At 43.8% G+C, this 23000-nt stretch overlaps 2 protein-coding genes across 4 annotated transcripts in view; both read left to right on the forward strand.

Moving 5' to 3' along the window:
- Positions 1-907: 907 nt before the first annotated feature.
- On the forward strand, positions 908-17628 carry NADSYN1 (NAD synthetase 1). The gene is made up of 21 exons (XM_051777216.1): positions 908-1065; positions 1302-1362; positions 1833-1949; positions 2814-2867; positions 3251-3340; positions 3745-3796; positions 4479-4567; positions 5652-5769; positions 6638-6769; positions 7528-7602; positions 7778-7902; positions 8127-8175; positions 8804-8906; positions 9562-9730; positions 10062-10197; positions 11498-11604; positions 12356-12487; positions 12891-12960; positions 13046-13174; positions 13621-13797; positions 16552-17628. Exons 1-21 carry the CDS (start codon positions 981-983, stop codon positions 16603-16605), a joined length of 2124 nt encoding a protein of 707 aa, XP_051633176.1. The 5' UTR covers positions 908-980; the 3' UTR covers positions 16606-17628.
- A 2338-nt stretch (positions 17629-19966) lies between these two features.
- The window catches only part of TPCN2 (two pore segment channel 2), a 58346-nt gene continuing 55312 nt past the window's right edge, over positions 19967-23000 (forward strand). For all 3 annotated transcript variants that reach the window (XR_007902711.1, XM_051777213.1, XM_051777214.1), the window contains exons 1-2: positions 19967-20118; positions 22372-22436. Coding sequence is in view for 2 of the 3 variants with exons in the window: in XM_051777213.1 (XP_051633173.1) it covers positions 20034-20118; positions 22372-22436 (150 nt within the window). In the remaining variant the exon portion in view is untranslated. The remainder of the gene's footprint in view (positions 20119-22371; positions 22437-23000) is intronic.

A 23000-nucleotide genomic window follows, 5' to 3' on the forward strand; every position in this document is an offset into this window, starting at 1 on the left:
GGGCTCAGCCTGGAGAAAAGGAGGCTCAGGGGGGACCTTCTCACTCTCTACAGCTCCCTGACGGGAGGGGAGAGCCGGGTGGGGAGGGAGTCTCTTCTCCCAAGTGGTAAGCCACAGGACAAGAAGAAATGGCCTCAAGGTGCTTTAGCTAGGCGTGCTTTAGCTAGGATGTTAGGAAAAATTTCCTCATGGAAAGGGTTTCCAGGCATTGGAACAGACTGCCCAGGGCAGTGATGGAGTCACCATTCCTGGCAGTATTTAAAAGCCATGTAGATGTGGCACTTGGGGACATGGTTTAGTGGTGGGCTTGGCAGTGCTGGGGGAATGGTCGGACTTAGACTTCAGGTCTTAGACTTTAGGTCTTTGCCAACCTAAAGGATTCTATGATTCTAGTACATAACAAAGTTAGAATCCAGTATGTAAGGAGGCTCAGGGCAGCCAAATATGGGATGAGGGGCACGAGAGAAGAGAGTGGACTCTGAAGAGCCCCGTCCCTTTGGGATGAGCACCCTTGACAGCCGCCGGGATGCTGCTGAAATGAGAACAGCCCACAAAAAAAAACCATCTCACCCTGCTCCACCGAACCGCTCACACTCCGCACTCGGTTTGAGCGCCACCTCTTAAAAGCTGCAGGGCTAAAAAACAACAAAAAAAAACCGGGTTAAGACCGTATTCCCGTTATCCCGGGCTGCGGGGATGTAAAACTGCGGAGAGCGGGTGCGGGGATGCAGCAGGGCCGGGCGGCGTCAGATCTGTTCCCACGCTGCAGGTGCTCCTGGCGGGGCCGGAGGAGGGACCGGGAGGAGGGACCGGGAGGAGGGATCGGGGGAGGGATCGGGAGGACGGATGGGGAGGAGGGACCGAGAGGAAGGACCGGGAGGAGGGATCGGGGGAGGGACCGGGAGGAGGGATCGGGAGGAGGGACCGGGAGCGCCGGCGCCGCCCCGGAAGCGGCCGGGAAGGAAGGCGGCGGGTCCGCCATGGGCCGGGCAGTGACCGTGGCCACCTGCGCCCTCAACCAGTGGGCTCTGGACTTTGAGGGCAACCTGGAGAGGATTGTCAGAAGTGAGTGAGGTGGCGGCGGCGGCGGCATCTGCCGAGCTTCCTGGCTGCCCTCAGGAACCTTCCCTCCTTCCTTCCCTCCCTCTCTCCCTCCTTCCCTCTCTCCCTCTTTCCCTCCCTCCCTCCCTCCCTTCCTTCCTTCCCCCCTTTCCTTGCCTTCCCTCCCTGCCTCCCTCACGTTCCCCGTGCCTGTCCCGGAGCCCCGGGCAGGGCCGAGTTTTACCCCCCCGCTCTTGCAGGTATCGCCATCGCCAGGAGCAGAGGAGCGCGGTACCGGCTGGGCCCGGAGCTCGAGATCTGGTAAGAGCGCTTTGCTGGCTCGCTGCGTTCCCGCTTAATCGTGAAAACACAGAGCAGGAAAACCAGCCCCGCAGCCCCGCAGTGCCCAAAGATCAGTAAGTACTTCAAGCGTGCTGCTGTCGGCACTGAGAAGAGCGCTGGAGCTGCGAGCACAGGATTGGTTTGGCTTGGAAACCGGACCGATACCGGTGATTTTTTTAACCTGTTTCGGCGAGTTTCCCTTCAGAGAAAATGTGGCGCTTTGAATTCTGCCTGAATGCTGCCCTTGAAAGGCATGTCGTGGGGCGATGTAAAACGCCAGGGAGTTTTAAATGCTGTCAGTAGGGATGATGCTGGCAGCGCTCCTTCCTCATTTTCTGTATAAATTACCTGTGTGGGTGAAATGTTCACCCAGTCTGAAGTAGTTCTGGTTCTTCACCTCCGGTGCTGAATTAGCTGAATTTTTGATTTCTTAATGTTTTTGTATGCAGTGGTTACGGCTGCTCGGATCACTATTATGAGTCTGACACGCTCCTGCATTCCTTTCAAGTTCTGGAAAAGCTTTTGGAGTCTCCAGCTACTCAAGATATTATCTGTGATGTGGGAATGTAAGTTTTGGGGCTTTTTTTGTGTACCTGTGATAAAGGGGTAGGTCTTCAGGGAATGCTGCCTCTGCCGTGTTTCTGGATAGTGAGGGCTCTGCAGCAAACTTTCAAATGCATCTTAGGAACTGCACTACTTTCCTTCTTAATTACCTAGGACTTAATTGCCTAGGACTGCAACATGTGAAACAGTTTCTGAAAGATGATCCTTTTAAAGATTTCGGGTGGTTGAGCCCTTCAGGAGACAAATAGGATATTTGTTATTTATTTGGAACCCTAACAGCTGGGCCCAGCTCAGATTTTGTGTTGGATGTAGCACCAAGGGCTTTATAAATTTACTGTCTTTTAGGAATGTTGGGCCTCAGGTGACTTGCTTTGACTGACAGACATCTTTAAGCAACCTAAGTGTGTGTCAAAATCACCGAAACCATTGTGAGTCATGTGCTGACAGTGACCAGTGATAAATTATTACTGTAAAATTAACACGTACACCGAGGTGTTAGTATTGATTTAAATGTGTAATTGGTTTTGAACTGGGCTGGTGGTATCATGGGAAGTCAGGTTTGACTACATAAGTTGGCCCAGCCAAGGGGACTCTTCTGGTCTGCTTGTGTTCCTAAGGCATGCCACTGCTTGTGTAGTAGTTGACACATCTGAGACTGGCAGGACAGTCAGTAACTCTGATTTATTTTTTTTTTCAAACAACTACTTGAATGAAAAAAATTAGAAGCTAAAACTTGATACATTGTTTTGCTTAATTCCTTTTAGTGAGGTCTTAAAAATAGTTTTTGTGCAGTGAAGTAGATTCTGTAGCTTTTATAATTTCATTTAATGAGCTCAGTCACTGCTAACTGCTTCTTCTTTTCACAGGCCTGTTCTGCACAGAAATGTTCGCTACAACTGTCGGGTGATCTTTCTAAATAAGTAAGTTTTTTACATGTTTTGTGGTATAACACATTAATGTATCCTTTCAGACAGCTATTTGGCCTTCAAGAAGGATTCTTCAGTGCTATGTAGACTGATGGAGTTTATCTACTAAATTTTGAGAGAGAATTAATGTTTTTCACTATCTCTTTTTTTTTTCTGGATTTATAGAAACTAAATTCTCACTGGTTCTTGAAAGACCTAAGAAAAACCCCTTGAGTCTGCAAACAGAAACTTGAAAAGTGTTTGCATGTAGTAATTATTCAATGTACATCATAATAGGAAAAAAAAAAGAGTTGATCTCAACCAGTGTTCATATATAGCCTCGTCTGGCTGTACATCAGGTCTTAACTTGCCCTTCCTGTTTTGTTTTGTGATTTAAGGAAAATTCTTCTGATCAGACCAAAAATAGCATTGGCAAATGCAGGAAACTACAGAGAACTCAGGTGGTTCACCCCGTGGAGCAAAGCAAGGTATGCTGGTGACTGTTAAAACTGTGTTTAAAAACACAGCTGTTTGAAGCTGCAGCAGCAGAATTGAAATCTCTGCAGCAAATAATGGTCTATATTTTATAGGTCTAGTTTCTAGCTAGGATGGAGCATTGTTTACCATGCATTTCTGAAGCAAAGAGCTATAACTTGCAAGGTTATAATCTTAACATTTCTGATTTATTTAACTGCAATAAATACTTTAAATATTTTTTTAATTTAAAAATCTTTTTTATTATTTAAATGTCTTTTTTTATTTTTAAACACATAGAACGCTGTACAACTTCAGTACAGTTTCTTTAATCAGTGTTAGAAGGTGTCAGAATGTGGAGTAAGTTTTTTATGCTGTGATTTACCTAATGCATTCACAATCTATAAACTTGCTTTAGGCACGTGGAGGAATATTTTCTACCCAGGATAATTCAGGAAGTGACTGGACAGGTAGGTTGCTTTTTTTGCTTTTTTTTAACTTTAGTGTCCCCCACAGTCAGCACTTAAAAACTGCAGCACATCAAATTCTGCTGCAGTCATGTTGCAAATTCATAGGTCTCAGTAGTTCTCAGTTACATTTAATGAGAGCATAATTTAAGCTTTTGTATGTTGGTATGTGGCAACAAAGCGAGCAAATTTAAAATCAACCCCAGTTATTTGTCTATACAGGACCTTGATCTTCTTATTTTGCACAATTCTGGTACTGCATTTATCTGTGCTTGAGACTGGAATTTGGTATGTGTTTTTAAGTAAAAGAAATAAAACTAAAAAAAATCATTTGGCCTTCTTGATTCAGAAGGATCTAAAATTTAGGGTATTTTCCACTTAAGCAGGAATGTGATTCACAGCATGAAACAGTCTCTGTTTTGTAGATAGAAGCAAAGCACTGGATCTGGATACTACTGAAATTTCAACATAAAATCCCAGTCAATCCAGAAATTTGCAATTTAGAGCTTTTTTTTTTTTATTAAACTTGGTACAAAAAGAAGGAAGGTGTAATGTGATTGATATTGTGTCACTCATTTCGCATGGGTATTCCATTTTTATATTTTTTTAAGATTTGTAGTTAACTTTTTGAATTGAATAGATTCTTCTGTTACATGTGTATAAGGATGTTCTTGTTTCTTCCCAGGAAACTGTTCCTTTTGGGGATGCAGTGCTAGCAACCAAAGATACCTGCCTAGGGGCAGAAATGTGTGAAGAACTCTGGACACCAAATAGGTAAAAGGGGAAAAGGAAATGAAAAATAAACTAAAACATACCCTGGGCCTGCCTGAAATAAATGTTTGAAAAGATCTGCTTATTATTCTTCTATGTAATTTATCTTTCAGAAAGTGACACTAAGCTAAAATATAATTAGGAGCAATAAATACATTGTGGGAAAGATGTCACTAGGCTAGGTGCAGGATGGCCAAGAAATGTGGGTGGTTAAGCTAAATTAATTAGAAACAGAAGGTAGGAGAGAGATACAAAAAGAACCAGAATGAAAGAAGTGACCTGAGGAAACAAATGACAGGTAAACTGTAGTGCTCACAATCCAGACACTGTTCAGCTTTTAGCTCAGCCTGAGGCTGAAATGTCCTCTCTGGATCTGTCCCTGTAACTTGATCGAGGCTCAAAGGTATTTTGTATCAATTTTTAGTATGGATTTTGTCCAACAATCATAACTTTGTATTATTCCTACTCACTGTACATAGTCTCAGAATTTTGAGATTAAGTCTTTTAATTACTTTATTCCTGTTAGCCTTGGATTTGACCAACTTCTCTAAGCCACTCCTCTTAACAGACAAATTGAACTCTCTTCTATTTGACAAGGCAGAGCACAGGCTTCTAGGCAACATCACTTTTCTTAAAAATTCAGCTGTTAGCTTAGTCCTGGCTGCTTTCTTTTTTAACCAGCATCACACAGTGCATAAAGAAGCAACAAATAGTCACTAAGGAAAAGCAAAGCCTATTAACCTAAGTAATATTTCCTGTTACAGTTCTTCCTAATGACAAAGAAGATCCCTTTCACAAAGGGGTGGAGTAGAGATGTGGCACCATGAAAGCTGTTTACAAAATAAACAAAATGTTCCTGATATATTTCCAAATCTCACGGTTACAGACACTTGTAACTGCAGAAGCTGTGGTTTGTCAAAAATGTGATTTTTTTTTTTCAGTATTCCTTTCTTAGGACATTGTCAAAAAAAAAAAAAAGGGCAGCAAAAAAATCTCCTTTTTGTGGTTCTGTTTTTGGATTTATTAAGAGACAAGGAAAATGGTACCACAGCTGACCTTGCCCTGTGTATCCATGTTGCTTTGACAGCCCTCATATTGACATGGGACTTGATGGTGTGGAAATCTTCACCAACTCTTCTGGGAGTCACCACGTGCTGCGAAAGGCTCACACCCGAGTGGATTTGGTGAATTCTGCCACAGCAAAGGTATTAATTTTAATATCCAAAAAAGGTTATGCACCTCTTTTTTTTTTTTTTTTTTTTCAGAACAGTCTCCTCTCCTGTGGCAGGACATAGAAGGAGTGTGGGGGCCCTGACAGTCAACATATAAAAATCATCCAAAAGTCTCTTTCATTTCCTGAAAATGGCGGTTTCTTTCCCAATTTTCATTCACATAGCAACGTTGTGTTGGGGAAATATCATTAACTATATCAGGAAGGGGAAATAAAAATCAGTGTTTAAACTCAGCCTTAATTTTTCTCTGTTATCTTCTTACTTAAAAAAATATTTTTCTGCTTCGGGGGTTCTGTTTGTTTTAAAGAAAAGAAGACATCAAGTAATTGGACTGTAATCCTAGCTGATAGTGATGGGGACAAAAATAAAGCAATGAGTGTACATTACAGTGTGAAAAATGTGCAACTGCTTGACCATTGTAATTTAACAGGCTTTGGTTATATTTAACAGTATCTGCTCTGTCCTCAGATATCCAAACACAGCTTCTGTCATCATCTTCCCGCATTTCTTAATCTCAATTTGAACTTAGAATTTCAGTTTGGAAGGTCTGCCCTCTCTATTGGGCTATTCTTGCTGCTAATAGAAGACTTTCAACTCTGTGAAAGGGACAGAGCTCACTCGCTGCATATACTCCATGTCATTACTTGTTTCTGTCATGCACATCACATGCAAAGTACCTTTGCAAAAGACAAGGGAGAGCCCCAGCCTTAAATCATTTACAAGGTACAAAGAAGACTGTAAGAAGGGCAGGAACAGAGATAACATTTTGTCTTTTAACATCCTGTCAGGTGCTGTGTTCTGAACAGCATTTTTCCTTGTTTCCTGCATGTTTCCTTCCCAGAATGGTGGAATATACATTTTTGCAAACCAGAAGGGCTGTGATGGTGACCGTCTGTATTATGATGGCTGTGCCATGATTTCCATGAATGGAGAAACAGTTGCACAAGGATCCCAGTTCTCACTGGATGATGTGGTAATATATTCACCCCAGAGCTGCTGGTTACAGCTGAAATTAGTAAGGCTACCTTGATGCTCAACACATGGTGAACACTCAGTGTTCCAGACATTCCAGACACTGGGCCCAGGTCCCTAGACTAAAAAAAGATGTATTTTAACTATGCTATTCAACTGGATCCAAGCTTTTTTCTTAGTCAGATTGCCCAGATCTGATCTGCAGTAGCTCTCCTGCTTTTGTGAGGGAGGAAGAGCTGTCACAGTCGAAGAACTTCATGAAAATGTTTTTGTGTGCAATCACTAGGTGGGGGAGAGACCCTGTTAATTTAAAGTCCCTTATCTAAAGAAAAAAAGGGCAATGGTTGCAATGTTCTAATTATAACCCAGTTTTGAGACAAAAGGTTTCATAGGTTGAGCTCTACTTCAGAAAGCGCCTTCTCAGTAGATTTGTCACCAAAATTGGAGGCTTCCTCACATTATGTGCCAAATCCATCTCTTTCCCCAGTGTGCTTCTTGCCTTGTCCTTTGCCACAGCTTTCTGGTGAACCTTTTGTTCAGCCATCTGACAAGAGCCATAAATTTGTTGTGGTTTGTGGGTGGGTTGGTTGTGCTCCCTCTTTAACCTAAGGAATTCTGCTGAGCCAGAGATGGCCTGTGGAGTGAGCATAAAAATGCATGTGGAAAATTTCCCCGACTCTTTTTTATTATAGTCCTGGCCTGCCAAGCATTGTTCATGTGTTTGTGTGGAAGGATCTGACATTGAAAGCCTTTCCACAGGAGGTGCTGGTTGCCACTCTGGACTTGGAGGATGTCCGAAGTTACAGAGCAGAGATTTCATCCCGTAACCTGGCGGTAAGAATCCTTTGGGGAGGTTGTGTTGCTAAACTCTGCCAAGTTTGAATAGTTACTGAATTTAAAAAGTATTTGCATGTCTTGATTTTTCACAATGTTCTATGGATCTGATGTTTTATAGGTATATGCTGCTTTAAAATCGATATCTTACGAATTCTTCTGTACTGTTGCTTAGGCAAGTAAAGCAAATCCTTATCCCAGGGTGAAAGTGAATTTTGCTCTGTCATGTCCTGATGATGTAGCTGTACCTACCTGTATGCCAATCCAGTGGAGATATCACAGTCCTGAGGAGGAGATCAGGTAAACATACACTGAATCTGTTGCTTGAAAATTATTTTGATTAAAAACAAACCAAAACAAAAAAACCAACCAAAACTCAAACAAACCAAAGAAAGAAATAATCATAAGATGTTACTTAGATTTAAGTAAAGAAAGTGTCTCATTGGAAGATCACAGGAAATATGTTGACTTGCTTAGGTATTATTCCACAACCCTCTAAGAATAATCATGTTCTGTAATTTCAGCCTTGGACCTGCATGTTGGCTTTGGGACTATTTAAGGCGCAGCAAACAGGTAAAATAATTGGTTTTGTTCTTTGCCTTGGTTGCACATCGTCTTCTGTGCCACAGGGACAGGGCACATTGCAATCCTGTGCAGCTGGGAATGCAAAGGGATGCTAGTCCAAGGTTCAAGGTTAGAGTTTTTCACTGGTAGCTCATTCAGACTTAAAAATTGTATTCCAAATGTGACTTCAGTGTGCTCTTTGCACCTTTCCCTTAGGAATCGTGCTTTTCTTTACAAGTCAAGTTTACCTAACAAAGGGGATTTCTTCTTACTGTTTTTCAGTAAGGAAAATATTGGAATGGTATAATGGAGACGTGTAAAATAAGCAGAGTGATGTGAACTCATAATTCAGTTTAATAGTAAAGTATATATGAAAAAGTAATCATTTTTATTATCTCTTCTTTGTTACTAGAGAGTAAAGACTTACTGGAAGTTTTTCTAGCCAAAGGATTTCCACTGACTACTTGTTTTGTTATCCAGTTGAGGAGAGTTTATTTTGCTTTTTCCCAGTAGAATATAAGCAACTTGAACAATGCACCTGTCATTCTTTTACTACAAGATGTGTTTCTAAATAGTAGAGTGTATTTTTTTTTTCTGATTTTGCTACATGGAACATCTTCCTTGCTCTATTTTCAAGGCAGGATTTCTCCTACCTCTTAGTGGTGGAATCGACAGCTCTGCTACAGCCTGCATAGTGTATTCCATGTGTCACCAGGTTTGCCTGGCAGTCAAGAATGGAAGTAAGTAGATCTGTGTGTCTGGCCAGCCATGCTCACTAATGGTTACAGACAAGTTAATATTGTCTGGGTGTAGTAGATGCAAGAGGCCATCGTTGGCAGACTCCTTCCCAGTTGTTCCAATGGAGTCCTTTGCATCTCCTCTGAAATTCCAAGCAAAAAACCTATGTGCAGGTTCAGATTTTTTGAATTAGCTTAGTAGTTTTCATTTTGGGTTCAAGAATTGGATGTGGAACTCAGACTGGTTTCTGTCTGGAGTATTATTCGTTGCTGATGTAGTTTTGGGATTTCAGTTTATCCTGAAAGTTTTCTCCTTCTGTTAATATCGGCATGGTTAGGCATGGTTCAAGCTCTAAAACTGGCTTTAAATAGACTTTTTGTATTTGACTAAACCTTTTTACATATTGGGTTAGGTTTTCTACGAAGATTCTTTAATAGATCAAAAGGATTTAATATTTCCATGTCCAAAATCAGAAGCAAACCCAGTAATTCTTTTATTTGATACCCGAAATTTTGTCTGGGGAGTTAGACGATGGAATCATCTCATTTGGTGTGAAGCTGAACTGGAATACAAGGAAGGCACAAGGTATTTGCACATCCTGGGTAGCAGGAGTGCAGCAATTTGCCCTCTTGCTGTGTTCCTTTGCCCTGCCCTCAGATGCAGATGTGCTGGCTGATGCCCGAAGGATTGTCCACGACGAGACCTACATCCCCGAGGATCCTCGGGAATTCTGCAAGCGTGTCTTTACCACGTGCTACATGGCCAGTGAGAATTCCTCCCAGGACACCTGCAACAGGGCAAAACTTCTGGCTGAGCAAATAGGCAGGTACAAGCTGGGGGGGAAAAAAAAAACAACACGTGTTCTGGCAAAGACTTTCATCTCAAACTTGCAAATTCTAAAATGGGAAAAAATAAGAGGAATAGGAGGTGTGTTAAGTAGGATTACTACAGATATTATTTAAGTGTTAATGTGAGGCAAACTTAAAAGTGTTTGGCAAAGCACAGCCTCTGGAAAGTGTTGTTCTTTCCTAAATTTCTTCCTACCAGATCTGGCAGCCTTAAAACATCACATGATGGGTGGGTTTTTTTGCTTTTTAATGCTATTTTATGTAGCCAGATTGTGCTGGTTGAGTCACTTCTGCTTGAATTCTTCTCAGCTATCACATCAACCTGAACATAGATGTGGCTGTGAAAGCTGTTGTGGGAATTTTCAGCATGGTGACAGGTCGAACTCCCCGATTTTCTGTCTACGGAGGGAGCAGCAGAGAAAGCTTAGCACTGCAGAATGTGCAGGTGTGTGGAGGCTGAATCAGGTCAGACCCTCTTGGTTGTGGTTTTGGTTTTTTTTTAGAGTACAAAATGGTAAAATACCAACCTGAACTTGTGGTATGTCCCTGAAGATTCGTGGGCTTCCCAGTAAATAAATGCTTGTCTGCAGCAGAAATCTACAGTCTCACATAATTCAGGAGGAGACCAGTTGTTTATGACTTCTGTAGGAGGGTCAGGAAGGAAGAGCATCTGCCTGTATCCCATCAGCAGCACTGGTCTAGGTGCCTTTTAGAAAAGCATCCCAACAGACAGTTGCCAGGTCAGGAAAACAAGCAGCAAAGTATCTCAACAGGCAAGTCTGAGTCCAGCAGGATTGTGGCAGGTCAAGACCCAAAAATACTGCTGCTGTACACTTTCCCCTGGTGAATGTTGGCAGCCTCTAAAAGTCTCTGAGGGAGATATCAAGCTTACCTATTTCAATTCCTAGATGTCCTTGGTTTTAGAAAGTAGAAGAGAATATTTTAATTTTTTTTTTCTTTTTTTTTTTAACATCAGGAGGTACTTAATCTTCATTAGGCTTATTTTGGCTTATTCTAAAAAGCTTCCAATCCAACCAGCAACTCTGCTTGAATTCTGGCTCAGTGTTGGTCATCCTATTTGGTAGTTTTCTGTTAGTTTGAGGACTTGATCTTTCTCCCCTCTATTACTGGAGAAATCCAGCTGTCTCCTCTGGAAGCAAACATTGGATCTTTGATCAGCTCTTTGGATAGGCTTTAGTCACAGAGTGTCATGATTTGCTTAACACCACAGTTGTGGCTGGAGCTGGAGGCTGAATCCCAGGTTGGTTTGGTATTATTACCAAATAATACCAAACCTTGGTATATTTTTTATTTTTCCTTGGAAAAAGCTGAATTTCAGAAAGGGGACAAAAAAGCAAAGTGAATTTGTTACAAATGTCACGTATTTGAATAAAGGGATTTATTTACTCTGTAAAAGTAGGCAGGGTGGTAGACAGATGGTTTATCTGCACACTTCATCCCTTGTGGATCCTTGTAGGAGGTAGAAAATGGCAACTGCTCCCCATTCTGCAGTTCAGAGCAGAACAAACTTGCTCAGTCATGGAAGTCTGTGGCAGTGGCAGATACTGAACCTGGCTTTACTAAGTGTGTTCAGCATCTTCTCCACAAGACCGCTGTTCATGCAGTACCACCCCTCACATTTTTGTTCTTTATGGGGTTTTTTTAGGGAACTGATTAATAAAAGTGACTGGGGAGAAATTAACTCTGCTTTGTAAACTTGATTTCTCTTTCATTTTGCTTTGCAGGCTAGAATAAGAATGGTCCTTGCCTACCTGTTTGCTCAGCTGACACTGTGGGCTCGTGGGATGCCAGGGGGACTGCTGGTGCTGGGATCTGCCAATGTGGATGAAAGGTGGGTGAAAATTAGAAATCTAAACCCAGGTCACTGCATTTCCTGGCAACTTTACCAAATCCCAGTGTAGGTTGTTACTGAGAAGAGGTAAAAAACCTAAGAATACACTGATAACAGTGAAATTAGTTGAAATAGTAGAATCAGCCTGAATGGAAAATTGTTTGTTTTTCAGAAGTTTAGCCAAAGTATTGCTATAGCTTTCCAGTAATATGCTGTTTTCAGTAGAGCTTGCCCTGTGCATTCACTAGGTTAACTTCCCAATTTGTGGCATTTTCAATTACTGGATTAGGAATTTAGGTGTGAACTTTGAGTTGAAAAATAGATTTTAAACTCTGGAGTTATTAGAGCTGAGTATTTGAAGATTAAAGCAATCCCTGTAGGACTGTATGATTGTTAACCTCTAAAGCTGTGAGAGTACAGTGTGCTGGTTCTGTGGGTGTTTTGGGATTTATTTTGTTAATTAGTCAGCGTGGTATTTGCATCAGATATATTGCCTTAGCGTGGGCAGCTTGGCAGTGCTTCATAATTGTTTAAAATACCTTCTGCAGGCAGTTCCATGGCTTTAGGATAACCCTGTTGCAGCTGAACATGTTTGCCCTTTAGGTATAAATACATTAACAATGTGCAATCTGTTCCTCCCTTTCTTTCTTCAGCATATAAATTCCTGTTTATATGGTATAAATGATCACATGTTATACTGCAGCTACATTATTATTTTCAATGCCAATATAAAATTCCCTCTCTGGCTCAGTCTCCGGGGCTACCTGACGAAGTACGATTGCTCCAGTGCCGACATCAATCCCATTGGTGGCATCAGCAAGACTGATTTGAAGAACTTCATCCAGTATTGCATTGAAAACTTCCAGCTCACAGCCCTCAGAAGGTGAGCAGTGGTTCCCTGGCTGTGTTTGTCTGCAGCATATTTTGGGCTTTAGGCTTTGGGTTTCTCTGCCGCCAGAGCTAAGCTGCAGTAATACTTCCAGTGCTAACCAAGTATTCTGCACACCTCTCTGTTCTGAAATGTGTGGGCTTGCACAACCCTGTGCAAGCATTTGTGGGGTTAATGCCACTGAAGGACCTGTTGGAACCAGATGCTTTGTTTTTTAAACCTGGACTAGCTTGCAGGTACCACTTCTTTAGTTATCTAGTCCTTTAGCAGCTTATGCCCTGAAAAAGTTCTGAATAGAGCATTTGATTTTTTTTTTTAACAAACCAGACTGTTTTGTTAACTGACACTCATAAGACTGGATAGAATTCATGTTTTTCCTTTTACCTTTTTCTTACAGTATCATGTCAGCTCCACCCACTGCAGAGTTAGAGCCCCTGGTGGACGGACAAGTGGCTCAAACTGATGAGGTAATTAATTAATTGCTCCATAAAACTATTAATTATAGTTTCCATAGTTAAGATTTCCAGTGACTTCCTGTGTGTGTGTTTTCAGGCAGATATGGGGATGACATATGCAGAGCTCTCCATCTATGGCAAATTAAGAAAAATTGCAAAGGCTGGACCATACAGTATGTTCTGCAAGCTGATTAATATGTGGAAGGAAGTTTGTACTCCAAGAGAGGTAATATACCAAAAGTAACAACAACAAAAAAAATAAAAATAAGATAATGTTTTTGCTGAAATGTTTGGAGAAAGGTCAAGTTCCTTTTAACTGAAAGGGATATTTTCATTATTTTGTGTATTAGAATATGCTGCAAGAGCTGGTCTGCGTCTCTTAAATGGAGCTTGTTGTCTGTGTTGCAAATTGTTAAAACAGTAATTGGGTAATTTGAAAATAATTGCTTCAGAATGACACCTTCAAGGGAGAATTGTTCTCTGAAATATAGATGGCCAAATAGTCTTGAAGCCTTTGGTTATGTGTTCTGAGACCAAAAAATGGCTCTTGCTCTGGAAGAATATCTACACTGTGTAATGGTAGAACACACTCTCCAAAATACTCTTCTCCTCTAAATCTTTTAAATGCTAAGAAACTTCATCTGATTAAGGGCTTTATTCTTTGTACACCAGGTGGCATCCAAGGTCAAGCATTTCTTCAGGATGTATTCAGTTAACAGGCATAAAATGACCACCCTCACTCCTTCCTACCACGCTGAAAACTACAGCCCTGACGACAACAGGTTTGACCTGAGGCCTTTCCTTTACAACACCACGTGGTCCTGGCAGTTCAGGTGTATAGACAAACAGGTAAATGCCCTCTTATTCTTGCATGGTTTTGTATCTAAAATCCTCACAGTGGGTTGAGCCTGATTCCAGTGAATCTCCAGCACAAGACCACGAGCATTTAGGGCAATTTAGTTACCACAGAAATAACTGTGATTGTTGTTTTCACGTAACTGCGAGGCCAAGAATCCTCTGGTTTCAGTGTAGGCTGTTTGGTTTGGGTGTTGGTTTTTTTATTGTCATAATGCTATGAAAACAAGAAAAAAAAAGAATATATCTACTGAGGCCAGGAACTAATAAGTGTACCCAAACTCATGGAGTCTTGTGCTAGTCAGGACAACAGGCTTATGTGTTTCACTTTCAGTTCAGGACCTGTCTGAAGGGATCTGTCTAATTGCAGAATTAAGACTTGACCTACATCTGTGTGGGGAAAGCCAATAAGAGGCAGCAATTCACTGTGAATGCTTTTCCCACCTGCTTCTGCAACAGTTGCTTTTTTAAACCTCACTTTGGTTGACTCACAAGTGCATATTTGCTCAAACACAGCAACAGTAACGGTACCATTCTTAGTTTGAGCACTGTGAGGTGTGGAAGGGCTCAGGCATTTACAAGAACCAAACTTTTTGTAGTTTTTAGCCAACCCTTCAAACTCTTTTTTAATGCCTCTTTTATGGCAAAAGTGCTGGGGTGAAGGATTTTAGCACCTTGAAAGTTTTTCTGCCAGAGATTTTACACCCCAGTTGCTTTTAAGAATATGTTTATGTATGTAATAAAATATTAATTCCTTCTTCTGTGAAATGCCAGACATGTTGTAATAGTGTTTTATTACCTTGAAACCTGGGATAAAAGCTACCATGTGCAGTACTTTATTGTAGGTCTGTATGGTGGGGGTTTTTTTCCATCATTTTGGACTTTTTCCCACTGAAGTCCAGGACAAAAGTTCTTTTGGCCTCAGTGGGAGTTGGGTAAAATATTTTTGTAGGGTCTGGACCAAAATGTAATTATTTTATGCTTACAGTAAATGTGATTAAGATCTTTAAATGATGCAGGATCTTGTTACACTCTTTAACTAGATTTGTATGTAATAGCAGTTGTGCTGGGCAAGGGTGCTGGCCATTGCAACTTATTCCTGAAAACTGGGAGTCAGGCCTGCAGGCAACAGTAACCTGGACTGATAAGAGTTCAGCAGTAACCTGAGCTGATAACTCACATAGCTTTTTGCAAGACTGGAAAATAATAACTTGCCCTATTCAGGAAAGGGAATGTGGTTTCCTCTTACTGTGTGTGTTCAGCACAATTGTATTTCTGAAGACAGTCTAGGACAATGTCTCACTGGGAGTTCTGCTCCTGGGACTTAATCTGCACTTAAGGTTTTTCTGGTGTAGTAACAAGCCTGTGAAAATAAGTCATAAACTCGACATAAACCCCACCTTTATTTAGGTAATGCCAGGTTTTCCTGTAGAAGAGTCACATTACAGGTCAAGCTCATTTGTGAATGGAAACAGCTTGGAGTGCTAATGATGGAGAAACCCTTTGGATTTGTGGAAAGAGTTTTTCTGCTTTGGATGTTTGTAGTGTAGTCAAACCAGTTTAGTTATCTGCTCTTTTTAAGTGCAAAATTCCCTTTGTATTTGCTGCAGAAGGAACAGGTAAGAGGAAGTTTAGATCAGAGTGTTTGCTGAGAATTGCCAGATGTGCCCTTGGAGTCTTAGTGTCATTCAGCTCTACCTAACTGAGGGTTCCACCCAGGGGGTGAACTTTCTAGTGGTTTAGAGCACCAGTAGCTGTGTCTGTAGCTTCTGCCTTGGAGTTGTGTCTGAAATAAAGGATTTGTGGCTAGAGCATGCACTTTTTACAACTTCTAGATGCCAAAATGTTCATTGGGATTTCAATAGGTGGCATAATTTGGAGGAACAGAAGACAAGTTGCACATCCACCCCCAATGATTGGGTGTCTGCAGGCTGCCTTCTGCTTTTTCCAATGTTTACTGGTCATTCCACAATGACCAAAAGTTTTATCAGCCTTCTAAAAACCTGATATTTGTGTGTCTTTCACAACCAGTGGCAGATACTGATGGAGGAACATAAGAACAGGGAATTTATTATATGATTCTCCCTCTATATCCTCATAGATTTGGGGAATATGGAATAGAATTTTCCAGAGTTAGAGGTAACATGCAGAACACTGTGTTTAGTTTGTGCTCTTGGTCTGTTCTCCCTGAGTTTGTAGAATCCTTTCTGAAACTATTTATATTGTTATCCTTAACAACAGCTTAGCTTAATAAAGGTAATTTTAAGCTTTAAGAACAGTGAAGGTCAGTTTTATAGAACTCTGTGAGTATGAAGAGCATTTCCTGTGGTCATGTTAATTATTCTGGGCTCTCTGTTAGGGGCAAGATTCCAGGTTTACAACCTGATCTGCTCTGACAGCTGTCACTGAAAGGGCAGTCTTGCCTGCCTCCCTGTTTTCTCCCAGCTTCTGAGATGGCTTTGGTGCCTGTCTCACTCCTTGGGCAGCCAAATGAAGTCACCAAAGTGACGAAAAACTTGGAGGTGATGGGAGCAGGCAGCCAAAGGGAGGGGTGGGTGGGAAGAAAGCTTCACCTTTTAACAGCAGCTAACACCCTGTTCAGCTCAGCTGTGCCCTGGAGTGTATCCCACTGTTGGTTCCTGGTAAATCTGGGCTCCACACTGTTTTGTGATGGAAGTCTGAAAAGACAGGAGACATTAAATGCAAGCTCATTTTTACTGTTGAATTGGTTTCCTTTTTTACTTGCAGGTATCCAAACTAGAAAAAAAGGAAGGAATTTCTCCAGTTGAAGACATGGACTGATTTCCTGTCTTGTTTAACTGTGGTAATTAATTTGCCAAAGCAGAATGTTCCAAACTGGATTATACTGTGATAATGAGCAGTGTTGAGTCCTCTTTTTTTTTTTTTTTAATTGACTCCCTGGTTTATTCCCAATATACTTAAACTATAAATTGGCTAAGGAATCACTTATTAAGGATTTCCTTCAAATACTTAGTTTAAAATATTTGGATAAGCCCATCATTAATAAATAAATGCAGGGTAGTCTTTTGTGAAAGTAAATGCACATACACACATGAAGTTTGGTTCTCATAACTGGGATATGACTTCTGAGTAACATTTAGCTGAAAGTAAAATTTTAACAGTTCTGGCATGTGCTGTTGAGGGAAAAAACTCATCTTACTTTGCAATAAACTTGTAATTTTGTCATGCTAATTGACTCAGTGCTTATTTTTCATGGTTTTTATTTATCTAACATTCGCTTTGTAGACTGGTCCAGTGTTTTGAAAGATCACATAAAGTCTAATTCAGCAAGGTATTGGAAGCATGTCTACCTTGAAGCAGATGGGTAATCTCCTTGTTAGTGGGATCAAAATTAAGAGTCCAGCTTCTTGTTTTGTTTCAATATTGCAGAATGGAGTATAAAACCAGCTTCCTTTGAGCTCAATTAGAGCATTACCCACCTTCCACCTCCTGTTTGCAAAAGCTTAAATTTAAACTTCACTGATCTTTTAAATGTGTCCAGTGCCTGAGTCCCTTTTCTGCCTTTTCTGCCTTTAATGTTTAGCTGTTTCTGTTTCTTTTTTAAAACTTGTTTTGAAAGGTGCAATTTTAAGAGAGGAAACTAGAAACATGTTTCTGAAGTTCTGGGTGAACAACACTCAAACAGCAGAAGAGCTCAGACCAAGTGAGACTTCTGTTAAAATGGTCCTGCATTGTGCTGGTGAGAAATGTCTGCTGAAGAGCACCTTTTCCACATTTGTTTTTCATGATCCAGACAGAGTTGATTCACTTGGAGTTAAAGATGCTGGATTGTTTGTTGTGGGTTTATTGTATTGTATTAATTTAAATACATAACTAACTTACCTTAGTGGATACTGCTGGTGTGAAGAATGTTTGGTTGTCTATTGGAAAACCCCAGGTGAGATGTGCCTTCTCTCCCAGTTAGTTGGGCACTTCCACTTCCCATTGCAGACAGAGGGAGTGGATGAATTTTGAACAGAAGCTCAAGAATTCATTGTATATTTGAAGGCTTCATTTTTCTTTTTTCCCTCCTGAAGCCGCTGGTTTGTCTTTCCTGACAATCACTGAAGAGGAAAGGAGGAAACTCTTGCTTTCATTCAAATAAAAAATAATAGCAAGGATAATACAATGTTTTACATGCACTCCTGGTTAGTGTGGTTACCCTGAATATTTCAGACACTTGGTAAAAGAACACTTGTGTTTTTTAGCAATGGCATTTACACATGTACAAATTGCATTTTATTTCTTCCCTGCTCGTGCTGAATACACCCCATTTTCCTTTTACTATCCAGAAATTTTCACTGTGTCTGTTCCACCTGATGCCTCTAGTTCAACTGTTACCAAAATAGCTCCAATTTTATCAGTGCTTCGTTGCCTCCTCAGAATGGGAAATAACCCCATGTAGATGGGGTCACTTTTTACAAGTGACATCTTGTATTGGGTTTCGTGACCATGTTTTGGGAGTTGGGGGTGGGAGGCTCCAGTGGTGGCTTCTTTGAGAAGCTGCCAGAAGCTTCCACTGTGTCCAATGGAGTCAATGCCAGGTGGCTCCAGGACAGACCCGCTGCTGGCCAAGGCAGGCGATGGTGGTAATGCCTCTGATAACATATTTATAAGAAGGAAACAAACACTGCACAGATGTAACTGTGGCCGGAGACAAGAGGAGTGGGAATATGCGATAGGAACAGCTCTGCAGGCACCACAGTCAGTGCAGAAGGAGGGGCAGGAGGTGCTCCAGGCACCAGAGCTGAGGTTCCCCTGCAGCCCGTGGTGAGGCAGCCGTGCCCTGCAGCACGTGGGGGTCCATGGGGGAGCAGAGATCCTCCTGCAGCACGTGGGGGTCCATGGGGGAGCAGAGATCCTCCTGCAGCCCCTGGAGGAGCCCACACCGGAGCAGGTGGATACCCAAAGGAGGCTGTGACCTCATGGGTCACAGCTGGAGCAGGATCCTGGCAGGACCTATGGACCCATGGAGCAAGTAGCCCACGCTGGAGCAGGTTTCCTGGTAGGACTTGTGCCCTTGCGGGGGACCCACGCTGAGGCAGCCAGTTCTCTGCTCCCTGTGCTGGAGCAGTTCCTGAAGAATGGCAGCCCATGGGAAGGACTCGTGTTGGAGAAGCTCACAGGACTGATTCCCATAGGAGGAACCCCATGCTGGAGCAGGTGAAGGACTCTCCTCTCCCTGAGCAGCGACACAACCAACCTGTGGCGGACTGACCATAACCCACATCCCCCCTCTCCCTGTGCCACTGGTGGGCAGGAGGTTGAGAGAATCAGGAACTACACCTGGGAAGGAGGGAGGAGTGGTGGGGGTGGGAAATGGCCCCCTGGGTATGACAGGAAGCTGAACATGAGCCAGCAGTGTGCCCAGGTGGCCAAGAAGGCCAGTGGATCCTGGCCTGGATCAGGAACAGTGTGGCCAACAGGTCCAGGGAAGTGATTCTTGCCCTGGACTCAGCGCTGGTGAGGCCACACCTCAAGTGCTGTGTCCAGCTCTGGGCCCCTCATTTCAGGAAGGCCATGGAGAGGCTGGAGCAGGTGCAGAGAAGAGCAACAAGCCTGGTGAAGGGACTGGAGCACAAGTGCTGTGAGGAGAGGCTGAGGGAGCTGGGGTTGTTCAGCCTGGAGAAGAGGATGCTCAGGGGAGACCTCATTACTCTTTCCAACCACCTGAAAGGAGGGTGTAGCCAGGTGGGAGTTGGTCTCTTCTCCCAAGAACCAGCAGTAGGACAAGAGGGCACAGTCCTAAGCTTGCCAGGGGAGGTTTAGGTTGGATATTAGGAAGAAATTCTTTACAGAGAGGGTAATCAGGCATTGGAATGGGCTGCCCAGGGAAGTGGTGGATTCTCCGTCCCTAGACATTTTTAAGATGACACTGGATGTGGCACTTAGTGCCGTGGTCTAGTAACCTTGATCCTGCCGTGGATCAAGGGTTGGACTCGACGATCTCGGAGGTCCTTTCTAACCCGCCTACGATTCCATGAACGGTCGGGGGCAGCGCCGAACCCCGGCAGCGGGAGGAGCCGGGAAGATGCCGGTCCCCGCCCTCCCCCGCAGCCGGTCACATGCAGCGGGCGGAGCCGCCCGGGGCGGGTTGAGCCCCGCTCCGTCCCTCCCCCGCTTCCCTGCTCTCCCGTCCTATCCCATCCCACCCCGTCCCTTCCTGTGCCGTGCCGGGAGCGCGGCCGGGGGAGCTGCCGGGGGTGCCGATGGATCCCGGCGCTGAGGCGGAGCCGCTGCTGCCCCCGCGGCGCTGGCGGGAGGCCCGCGGGCTGTGGCGCTCGGCCGAGCGCGGTGAGTGTGTGCCCGGGGCGCTGGGGCGGGCGGTGAGTGTGTGCCCGGGGCGCTGGGGCGGGCGGTGAGTGTGTGCCCGGGGGGCTGGAGCGCTCGGCCGAGCGCGGTGAGTGAGCGCCCGGGGGGCTGGGGCGGGCGGCGCTTCCCGCGGGGCTGGAGCGCTCCGGGAGCGGGGCGGGCGCGGCACTGGGACACGGCACAGGGACACAGCACTGGGGCACGGCACCGGGACACGGCATTGGGGCACGGCACCGGGGCACGGCACCGGGGCACGGCATTGGGGCACGGCACCGGGGCACGGCACCGGGGCACGGCACCGGGGCACGGCACCGGGACACGGCACCGGGACACGGCACCGGGACACGGCACCGGGACACGGCACCGGGACACGGCACCGGGACACGGCACCGGGACACGGCACCGGGACACGGCACCGGGACACGGCACCGGGACACGGCACCGGGACACGGCACCGGGACACGGCACCGGGACACGGCACCGGGACACGGCACCGGGACACGGCACTGAGGCACGGCTCTAGGACACGGCATTGGAGCCCCGGGCTCCACCGCCCTGCCCCGGCTGCTCCGCGAGCCGCTGTCGCGGAGCTCAGCCCCGCTGCAGCCCCGGGCTTCGGGGGTTCCTTATGTAATTTGATTCTTTTTTTCTTGCTGAAGCGCTGGCAAGTTTTCTTCTCGAATCCGATGACTGTCGGCGGTCTGGCGCCTCAATTCCCCCCCTCCCCACCCCTTCCTTCCCCGGGATAGGATCATTCGGAGACCGCACGTTCCTTGTTTTTAGGGTATCTTATCACCTTAGCGAACCTTCGCTTCTTTTTTTTTTTTTTGTTGCGTGTTCGTGCGGTGCCAGAAGCGCAGCGGGGTCTGGGACGGGTCCTGTGTGCCCGGACCGAGCAAGGGCTTTAATCATCATTTGTGACTAAGTGTCACTTGCCGTGACTAAGAATTGCAGAGTAAGTTGGATATCCGTGGCAGAATGCATGGAGAAATTGCTAAACTAAACATTTTTTTGCTAATTTCTCTGTTTTATTTTTGTACTGTGAACAGTTGTTTAGATTCCACCCCTCCAAAATCTCTGCCATCAGCACTAGGCTCGCTGCGTGCTCCAAGAACCTAAAGCTTTTGCTGCCCTTGCCTCCTTTTAACTAATACTGTTCCTTTAAACAACTTTATCTCCAGTGTGAGATGGCATGAAAAAGATAAAGTCTGTACTGCTTGAGCCCGGCTTGTCTCCTGTTTGTGCTCAGTCTTTCTTGCGCTGTGGTTCGTATCAGCATCAGTGCAAAACTGTGCTGTTGCTGATGCTCAGATAAAGGGTGACATTTAAAAATTGCTTGCAGTCTTTGTAGAAAATTGATGCCAGTGAATCACGTGGAACATAAAATTGTCTGAGACTCAGATCAGTGGCGTTGCGTGGTGTCTGGAGAGCGTCGTGGTAGTAGTGGGACGGGCTCTTTCCTGTTGTATCCGTGTTGTGATTGCTGTCTCCTCGGAGGAGATGGTATGAAGTGCTCTTTCCCTCTGTGGGAAGGTTATGCTAGCACATATTTTTCGTAAATTTAGCCCCTCTCAGCTTTTTACTTTTATGTTTTTTTCCCTTCCTCATTTTGACTGTAATTGCCTTTGTTTCTCCCATTGGCTTAGTTGCCAGGTTAGTTCCTCAAAGGTCCCTGGTTCAAGTGAACACAAGTGGCTGCCTTTTATTTTTTTGTATAAATATCTTCATGTAGACTTCTTAGTATCAGGTTTTGAAAAGTATAAGTAAGTGGCATAAGTAACTAATTTAGTGATGTTTTATTTCATTTTGTGTACTTTCACCCCTTGCTGTTTTGAACTCTGATCTCTTTGGTATGGTAATAAACACTCTCAGGACAAATAAAAAATGCATTTAATTTAGTTCTCATCTGACTGGAGATTCCTGATGGTTTTGGAGAGAACAAAACCAATCTAAACTACAGTACCTTTATTCAACAAAAGTAAAATGACTAGGATACTGGTGCCTGATTTTTCCAGCTTCACTTGACTGTACACTTTGTCAAACAATAATTTGATTGAATGCCCACTATGTTGCGTGTTAGGACTTGTCTCTGTTTAGTCTCGTGGTGGCAATTTAACTACTAATGTAATCTACCTACTTTAAGCCATTGTTGTGGGGCTTCTAGTAACTAATAAGGAAGCTGTAGGCTTTATCCAAAACACAGTAGGTGATTATCATTTCTTTATACCTTCACAGGTGCCGGAGCTGATAATGACCTTTACATAAACCAAGCTGTAGTATTTATTGAAGATGCAATACAGGTAAATGTAACTTCTTTGAGAGCTATTATGCTTCCCGTGCTGGATGTTTGTCCCACATTCTGCCACTTTTAAAGTTTTTCTGTGTTCAGGAAGCCTTTATGTCACGTCATCTCGACTCACAAAGCAAAATCAGAATTCTGAATTCCTGTGGTACGCAAGTATCTGTGAACTTCTGCCCAGGAGAAACATTTTTCCACGCAATGAAATAATCTTCTCTTTAAGGTTTTCATAAGAGATGCTGGTTTGTGGAGTGGCTTTCATGGTGGTTTGCTTGTTTGTTTGTTTGTGGGGTTTTTTTGAGAGTGACTAACCTACTTCTAAGAGAAATTGAGAAACCCTCTGTAATTTGCCTCTCCATCTGACTACTTGCACACTTTAAGAGCTGGTAAAAGCTGAAGAGTTTAAGGCTGACTTCAAGTGAGAAGCCTCTTTTGCTTCAGCTGAACTTGATACCGTTGGAAGTCTTCATTCCCTCTTTGTCCTTCCTTTACTGGACTTTACTGCAGGTTCTTGGGTCTGTTATCTCCCAGTGAGTGGTTGCAGGCAGTGGGAATGCTGGAGGGC

Source organism: Manacus candei, unplaced genomic scaffold, assembly GCF_025592945.1.
Source record: "Manacus candei isolate 608988 ecotype Guabito, Panama unplaced genomic scaffold, ASM2559294v1 h1tg000009l, whole genome shotgun sequence".
Lineage (NCBI taxonomy): Eukaryota > Metazoa > Chordata > Aves > Passeriformes > Pipridae > Manacus > Manacus candei.